General features: G+C 43.5%; 1 protein-coding gene across 1 annotated transcript; it reads right to left on the bottom strand.

Moving 5' to 3' along the window:
• Positions 1-1,604: 1,604 nt before the first annotated feature.
• Positions 1,605-3,095, bottom strand: NHLRC1 (NHL repeat containing E3 ubiquitin protein ligase 1). The gene has a single exon (XM_033113346.1). It carries the CDS (start codon positions 2,998-3,000, stop codon positions 1,813-1,815), a length of 1,188 nt encoding a protein of 395 aa, XP_032969237.1. The 5' UTR covers positions 3,001-3,095; the 3' UTR covers positions 1,605-1,812.
• Between the last annotated feature and the right edge of the window lie 6,281 nt (positions 3,096-9,376).

Genomic DNA, 9,376 nt, shown 5'->3' with positions numbered 1-9,376 from the left:
GGACCTGGAGCTGAGCTGCGCCCTCCACAACTAAGATTGAAAGGACAACAACTTGACTTGGAAAAAAGTCCTGGAAGTACACACTGTTCCCCAATAAAATCCTGTTTCTCTTCCCCAATAAAAATATTAAAAAAAGAAAAAAAAGAAATATAGTCAATAATATTGTAATAACTATGTATGTTATCAGATGGGTACTAGATTTATTGTGATAGATGAGAAGGGGTTGGGGTAATAGTTGGGGGAATTGGCAGGGTGAAAATGTGAAGGTATTAAAAAGTACAAATTGGTAGTTATAGAATAGTCATGGGGATGTAAAGTAAAACATAGGAAATATAGAAAATGACATGGTCATAATTGTGTATAGTGCTAGGTGGGTACTAGACTAGTCAAGGGGATCACTTCTTCTTAAATTATATAAATGTCTAACCACTATGCCATACACCTGAAATTACACAAAAATATTGAATGTCAACTGTAATTGATAAATTTTAAAAGGGGGAAAGAGGAGAAGGGGAATAAGGTATATTCAAGGTATAAAACAAGGTATAAAACAAGTAGGTATAAAACAAGTAAGTCATGGGGATGTAATGTACAGCATGGGGAATATAGTCAGTAACATTGTGATAACGTGGTATGGTGTCAGATGGTTGCTGAACTTACCATGGTGATCACTTCTTTAGATATGTAAATGTTGCATAACTATGGTGTACCCCTGAAACTAATATAATATTGTATGTTAGCTACATTCTTAATAAAAATCTTTTGAAAACATGCGCAACTTATAATGAACTGGCTGTTCCACCTGAAATTTCCATTCATTTCATCAACTGCAACATTAAGCAGGCATTATCTTAGTCAAGACTATACTTCAACTTAAGAAGTATTTCAGTGTTCATGGCCTAAATGCTCACTTAGGATCAAGGGAAGTACTTTTTGAGCATACAGTGTTTGCAACACATGGGACAAATTCAAACTGCACAGAGAAAAACCCCATCACAAAAGTACTTCAGGTTACAACTGATTATAAAAAGGCTGGCAAAATCATTTTTACCATGAACCGATTGTGGTGACTCTGTATTAACATAAACATGTAACAGGTATATCATCTAGCCCTCTAAACTAATATAAATGTAGTGTGTTCTGCAGTTTAGAACTTACACCAACACAGGCCTTAACCAACCAAGTACTATTTCCTGAGCACCTACAGTGGGGGAGATACAGGTACTAAAAGACATATTTACCTTCTGAATGAGAAGTTCAACTGTTTTTCTTATTCAAGTAACTCGGGGTCCATAGTAACTCCATCCAATGTGCCATCAGGGAAGTTGCAAGTTTAACTAAGCTGATGCTCACCATAAAACCCTTTTTCTTTTGAACTCTCTATAAAGTCTCCTTTCTCTGTGCATCCAACTAAAATAAATGGCTCCTTTTAAACAGTGTACACTTAGCAATGATATACATTCACATTTTCCCCCTGAACTTATTTAAGAGCAAGTGACCTTGGCTAAGTCACTTCAGTTCTCTGGGTCTCAGTTTTTTCATCTCTAAAATGGGATTAACAATAGACAATACCTCATTAGGTATCTGTTAAAGATTAAACGAGCTAATATTTTCAAATTTATTAGCAAAGGGAGTACATACTCAATAAATGTTAATTTCATTATTATTTAATAATTGCCAATCTTTGAAAGTCTGCTAGCCACTTATAATGATCCCTATTGGGTAGATGAGATTAATTTATCCACTTATACAATTCATTAGTGGCAGCTCCAGGGCTTCTGATTCCAAGTTCCAGTACCCACACCACTCCCATCACCCCCAGTCAACCTTGTAGACTTTTACAGAATGGGCTGCACTATCCAGCACAAGAAGAGAATTCTCCTTGGTGAAGGTCAGTGCCACAGGATGGGAAAGCCCATGGGTGATAATGGGTTTCAATACTGGAAACTCCTCAGGTTTCCCTAAGCATAGGACAGCCTGACTGGAAGTATCGGCGACAATCACATTCCCCTGGTAATCGAAGGTCACAGCGGAAGCAGTGATTTTGGAGGGGAAGAAGAGGCTCAGCCCAAAGGTATCCACCTGGCCGATGAGCTGCATACTTGCGCTGAACACCTTCACCGTGGTGCTGCAGACCCCAGTCCCCAGCGCCAGGGGGCGCTCTAGGACCGCAATGGCCCCGGTGAGCCAAGACACCGCTACACCTCGCGGACTGCACAGATGGGCTTGCAACCTTTCTGTTCTCCGGAGGACCCCTTCCAGAAAGTCCACTTCTAGAAGGTGCAAGGACCCTGCCTCCGCATCAGTCACTACGACCCCATTCTGAGGGGTGATCTCCACACCCCAAGGCAAGGAGAACTGGCCTCCAATGATAAGCTTGATCTGGCCAAAAAAATCAAACACTTTGATGGAGCGGTCGCCAGCGTCGGTGACAACCACATGGCAGTCGTTGGTGACGGTGACATCAAGTGGGTACTTAATGTCCTGGGCAGCGTCCCCCTTCTCTCCAAACTGATGAGCACATCCTCCCCCAGAATCAAAGATCTTGACCCGCCTCTCGCCGTCGTGCACCACCACTACCCGTCCCGTCTTGGGACACAGCGCCAGACCAGTGGGGTTGACCAGGGTTCCCCAGCCGCCGAAGGCGTGGTGGCAGATGAGGGTCCCGGGGCCGCAGGGGGCAGAGCGGTGGGCAGCCGGGGCTGGGCGAAGCGCGGAGCCCAGGAGCTCCAGGAGGTGCAGCACTGGCAGGCAGTCGCTGGTGTCGCAGCCGCGGCAGGCCCTCCGGCAGAATGGGCACTCGAGGGCCAGCGTCCGCGGGTGCGCCAAGGCGGCCACGCAGGCCAGGCAGACCACGTGGCCGCAGGGCAGGTTGCGTGGGCGCCGCTGCTGGCGGTGACCGAACCTCTCAAAGCACACCTTGCACTCCAGCAAGCTGGTCTCGGCCTCGCGCACGAGCTCCCGCAGCGCCGGCTCTCTCCCGGAGGTCTCGGCACCCATCGCGCCGCCCTGGGTACTCCCGCCGCGCCGCCAGCCAGTCGGGCTGGTCACCGCCTCCCGGTCGCCCTAGGTCACGGTCACGCGCCGGGGCGCGAGTCCTGACGTAGACCGCGACTGGACGCTAGGCTGCCACCTGCTGCCCCCTGGTGGGCGCGTGCGGCAGTGCTTTCTGAGGACCTGAGAGTGGACATTTGAAAGCTGTGTCCACGGCCTGTGGTCAGACGTGTAATCTTCACACCAGTCATGGATGGGTTATCTCCACGTAACACATAAGGAAACACACCTATTGGGGACAAGCCTGTAAGGGGCAAAACCCAGTCTTCCAATCCTGGTGCCCTGCAGTTTCCAACCTGCAGCGCTGGGTAGCTGGGTGCTAGGGCTGGCCAATCATACAACATGGTCTCATAGCTCATGATGCTTACGATCTGAGTGGGAAAACACGAGAGAAGTTAAATTCAAGGGGTGAGGCAAGTGTGTGTACTTTTGTATCTTCTGTTACACTCGTAGTTAAAGAAGATGCTAATGAATACGTGTGAAATGAATTCATGTATGAATGAAGGAATGTTGTAGCAATACAAGAAACACACACGCTAGGTGGAACAAGCGTCATATGGGGGAACCATGGCTGGGAATGTCTTCCAGAAGAATTAATATAAAATAAGAAGGCTGTTAATCATAATTGCTATAAAACTTACTCCATGCTTGACTTTTATTAATTGGTTTACATAGATAACCTTATTTAAACCTCATGACTATCCTATAAGAGTATGTTATTTTCATCATCCCTTTTCTACAAGAGTTCATAGAGGTTAAGCATTTTGCCCAGGGTCACATGGCTAGGAAATGGCTGGACTGGGATGTGAAGTCAGGCAGTTTGACTGCAGAGACCACACTTTTAATCATCCCAGTGGTTTTCCAACTTGGTTGCATGTGGTAACTACCTGGGTCTCACCCCTAGGTTTAATTGGTCCGGGTGTGGTCTGGGCAGTTGGAAGTTTTAAAAGCTCTCCAGGTGATTATAATGTGCCGCCAATTTTGGCAACCATGAACAGCTCTAGGACAATCCCTTCAAATGGCACCAAGTTAAATTCTTCTAACCTCAGCCAAGATCGAAAGCACAGAGAATCTACTCTATGTTCAAAAATCTTCAAAGAGGATATAGCGTAGTATCTCTCAGGAATCCATTGAAGTACTACGATGTCTCATTTTCAGGAGTCCTCCCTACTACACTTCTCCCCCAACACCTTACATGAACAGTCTTTATAAAACTACATATCAGATCACTTTTCTTCATTTAGAGATCATTATTATGATCATTCGCCCTCTTATTTGCTAGAATTCTGAGAAAACAGAGCATTTTTATCCCATTAAACCCCCTGAAGGGAGCTTTAATGTAAGACAAAAAAAGAACATTTTCTTATCATGCATTAAATAATTCAAAGATTATCTCTGTATTGGGACGTAATAACCAACATATTATCATTTCAGACCCTAATGCACTTCCATTCCGAATAGTCAACTAAAGTCAAATCAAATAGAAATTACTTTGTGAAGTAATCTTTGAGTCAAGAAATACATTCAAGACACCAAAACTGGAATATTTTGAGCTAGTGTTGTCTAATAGAAATATAATGAGAGCCACATATATAATAATTAATTTTCTAGCAGCCACATTTTTAAAACTGAGGAGAAATTAATAAAGTTAATTTAATTGCATATTTTATTTAACCCCAAATATCGAAAATATTATAATTTTGACATGAAGTCACTATAATTATTAATGAGACATTGTATACTCTTATTTTTAGTACTAAGTAAAATCCAGTGTGTATCTTACACTCACAGCATATCCCAGTTCAGACCAGCACCATATCAAGTGCTCAGTAACCACATACAACTGATGGCTAACTTTTGAAACACTACAGATTCAGAGCAAGTCTATGCTATGAAATAGTATTGCCTTCTTGAGATACTTTCCAGACTGATTTCATTGATCCTTGATTTGCTTTGTGTCTGATCCACCATTGTTTTAAAACGTATCCAAAGATCTTCCCAACTCATTGCTGACTTTGGCGGAGCTTAGACCCTTCCATGACATTCTGTTAGCCTGTCAGAAGAAACGAGCTGGAGGGCTCAACCCCCTTGCTCCGCTCCGTGGAAATCCTACCGTCTTATTGTTGATCTTTTGCTGCCCCTGCGGGGCAACCCTTAGTACTACACCAAGAGGCAGAAGGTGTTAGCGAGGTGAACCAGAAAAACCTGCAATAAACCAGACTATTTCGGGATATTCATGGTACTTGCTCTACTGCTTGGTAGTTAGCACAGTGGTTCTGGACAGCACTGTGGCACATACACAGACAATCCACCCTCTTGATTTACAGTCCAAAATTCTAATGGTAAATGTGAAGTATGGAAATATTTTGTGACATTTGGTTAGGAATTCAAGTTTTCTCAGTCACACAAAGCTTCAGAACTAAAAACATGTAGGTTTGAGTCTTTCACAGTTGAGGGTCCCACATTCTTGTTGTCTTTCACAGTTGAGGGTCTCAGCATCCTTAGCAATCATTTTCCTCACTGTGGCCTGTTCATGGAATTAAACACAGGTTCTGTTCCAGTGTTCCTGTCAACCCAACACAGTCACTTACTCCCTTCACACTTGTCCTTTTTCTACTTTACCAGGCATACGGAATCCAATTTCCCTTTTCATCCAGTCTTAAAAATTGCTCTTTATCTTCACCACCTCTTTCTTTTGCTCCTGTCTCTGGAGATAAACTAAATTCCAGGAGAGAAGGAGCCATGTCTGATTTTGCTCGGCACCATATTCCCTGTGCCTAGCACATGCCTGATACACAGTAGGAGCCCAATGGATGTTTTTCAAATGGATAAATGAATGAATACTTAAAAGGATATCAGTTATAGGCAGCAAAGTCAAATTTTATACCTTTTCTTTGATGATGCTCTAGGATTTATAGGGAACAATGTTAAGAAAGTAGCATTTATCCGGGAACTGTGCATTTTATCTCTAGCACCAATGCCGATAGGTTTCTCAGATACCTTATAGAGTATAATCCTCATCACATATATACACACACGTTGATTAAGAAAAGAAATGCCTTGAGTCTAACTCAAACATTTTGACTTTTCTATGGTGAATCTTTCTGTGGCTGAGTCTCCATGGGTTTCCTCTGTGCTTCCCTTCAAAAATCCTCATGTAGAAGGTCCTGGAATAGCCTGCCCCTCTCTCCCTGCTTCCACTTAGAATGAGCCCTGCGTGTTGTGGGAGCAAAGGGCTTAAAGAATCGAACCTGTGGTCAGCAACTGGACCTACATGCATAGTACCACCCAGCAGAGGAGGGGAAATGGAGACCTGGCTCAGGGTGGTTACAGCAGAGGAGAGGGAGCGCATGGGAAAAGGCTAAGGAATCAGGGGAGGGAGACAGTGCTTAGGCAGGTGGACTCCCGGTTTTGTAAATGTGGCAACATGTGCCACATACATGCAGTTTAGAAGCAACTCCAGAACAAGTCCAATGACATTACCTCCCAGACTGTACCTGACAATGACGGGAAAGAAAGGAAGAGGAGCAAGCCCCATAGAATGGAATCATCTCAATCAGGGAGGAGAGGGGCAACCTTTCAAAAGACAAGGAGCAAAGACAGTAGGCATTTTGGCATGGGCTTATGAGCCCACAGAGCCAAAACCTGCCACCTTTGTCAACCTGAATCCCTCCTGGGTTGGTCAGCTTTGAGTTTCAGACCAGCTCAGGACACCTCCTCCACAGGTGAATCTCTGTCACCTGTGTGGTTCCTTGGGCTCTGACCTGGGCTCTGGTGACCTCTCCAATTTTGTCCTTCCCCTTGGGCATCTTGTCTTCTCAGCGCCCCCACTCTGACCACCTATCTAATTTTGTAATTCACATCCATGTGCTTGGCTTCTTAGGGGTGAAGGATTTGGTAGGGAGGAGAAGCATGGTTCAAGCTTGAATGTTTTGAGCACCTACAGAAAAATAAGCTGGAATGTATGGTTGGAAATGGGAACCTGGAGATTTTAATGTTTCCCAAATTAGAAAAATTTGAGTGTTTCTCCGGGTGCCATCCTTGGTTTTTTCCTCTTCTCTTCCCACCTGCCCTCCTTGAGCAATGTCATGCTCACTTATTGATGGGCTAAATGGCTACCTACAAGCTGACAGATGCCTGCATGTCCCCCTAATGCAGCCTTACCACACTATAACGTTGAAGGTTGTCTCTGCCACGAGAGTCTGAGATTCCTCAGAGCTGTTTTCAATCATCAGTGAATCCTCAACTCCTAGCACTTTCAAGAGTACTACTTACCTTTGCTGCATGACTGTAATAACATGGGCAAGATTAAATAATCATGGTACTGCCATATGACAGAACATTATGCAGCTATTAAAATCCTTGTTTTACAAAGTATTTAGTGACATGAGAAAGGGCTGATAAAATACTAGAGAAAATAGTAAGTAAAGAGACAATACTATATCTATAATATGATCTCAACTTTGCAAAAACATACACGTGTATGAGCAGACAAAAAAGATAAAACACTTTAATTATCTCTGGAGATAGGATTTGGCTGCTTCTGTTTTTCTTAGACTTTTTTTAAAAAAAATACTTTATTGACAAAGGGGAACAGGACTTTATTGGGGAACAGTGTGTACTTTCAGGACTTTTTTCCAAGTCAACTTGTTGTCCTTTCGGTCTTAGTTGTGGAGGGTGCAGCTCAGCTCCAGGTCCAGTTGCCTGTTGCTAGTTGCAGGGGGCGCAGCCCACCATCCCTTGCGGGACTCGAGGAATTGAACTGGCAACCTTGTGGTTGAGAGCCCACTGGCCCATGTGGGAATCGAACCGGCAGCCTTCGGAGTTAGGAGCATGGAGCTCTAACCGCTTGAGCCACCGGGCTGGCCCCTAGACCCCTAGACTTTCCTATACTTCCCAGAATTTCAGTGCGAAAGTATTTTATTATGTAAATATAAATAAACGTTAATATGTTATGGTATGTTTGATACTTATCCTTTGATTATCCTCCTTCGATCTGTTGAGACTTAACAGCAATATTGAAGTAAATTTCTATTAATACCCAGTAGTTTGGGATCACAGATTTTCAGACACGTTTATAGTTCACACGTTAAAGCTACACATAATAAACCTGGGGCATGATTATTTGCCACAAATCAGCAGTGACTATGCTTAGTGTGTGTGTGTGTGTGTGTGTGTGTGTGTGTGTGTATGGAATTCTATCTTATCTCCATCAATTTAGCCACTTCAATGAATTTGTAATATAAGATTTTACAAGAAATAAAATATACCAAATAAAAATATCAGATAAAAAGTGATGTCAAGTCAGAGCTGGATTAAACACAATTTTGGTTTTTTGAAAGTGGTCAGTATAAATCTTGTTTTTAAAAAAGATCTTTTTGGGTCGTCAAGATGGCTCAGTTGGTTAGAGTGCAAGCTCTGAACAACAGGGTTGTGGGCTCGATTCCCACATGGGCCAGTGAGCTGCGCCCTCCACAACTAGATTGAAGACAGTGAGCTACCACCGAGCTTCCGGAGGGGCAGCCGGATGGCTCAGCCGGATGGCTCAGCCGGATGGCTCAGCCGGATGGCTCAGCCGGATGGCTCAGCCGGATGGCTCAGCCGGATGGCTCAGCCGGATGGCTCAGCCGGATGGCTCAGTTAGTTAGAGCGCTAGCTCTCAACAAGGTTGCCGGTTCAATTCCCTGGCATGGGATGGTGGACTGTACATCTGCGATGGACTCTGAGCTGAGCTGCACCTTCCACAACTAGATTAAAGGAGCACTACTTGGAGCTGATGGGCCCTGGAGAAACACACTGCTGTTCCCCAATATTCCCCAATAAAATAAAAAAATCTTTAAAGATTGTGCCATATATATATATACACACACACACACATCTACATTGCACCTTCTTATTAAAATAAAACAATGACAGGTATGCACTACAGTTGTGAATGGGGAAATTATTTGTACTAATTTCTCTGTGGGTGCTAGGGCATTCATGCCTGCTCTTTAGGCAGCACAAGGCACTTTGTAAATCACTGTGTTCAGGGCCCAGAGGCTCAGGTAATCTATTATTTAAAATTTAAAATTAAATGAAAGGCATTTTGGGGAAATTCTGAAAATAATTCAAGTGCTCTAAAACAATTTATATGTATTCTATTTTCTATCTTGAGACTTTTTAAAAGGTCAGTATCCCCTCAATGAGGACACATAATACGTGAAAGATCAATTACATACAGCTATTTCATTTGTATTATTTAAGGTCCTTTTGGTGCAAGTTATAGAAGCCAACTCTAGCCAGTGAAAGAGAACGGAGTTCTATTATCACAGGGACCCTG

Source organism: Rhinolophus ferrumequinum, chromosome 9 (genome assembly GCF_004115265.2).
Source record: "Rhinolophus ferrumequinum isolate MPI-CBG mRhiFer1 chromosome 9, mRhiFer1_v1.p, whole genome shotgun sequence".
Classification (NCBI taxonomy): Eukaryota; Metazoa; Chordata; class Mammalia; order Chiroptera; family Rhinolophidae; genus Rhinolophus; species Rhinolophus ferrumequinum.
Note: the sequence above shows the minus strand (reverse complement) of the source record. Positions and strands in the feature narration are given on the sequence as shown.

Bases quoted from the DNA above. Each gene is read 5' to 3' on its own strand.
- NHLRC1 (XM_033113346.1), bottom strand. From the start codon at position 3,000: ATGGGTGCCGAGACCTCCGGGAGAGAGCCGGCGCTGCGGGAGCTCGTG.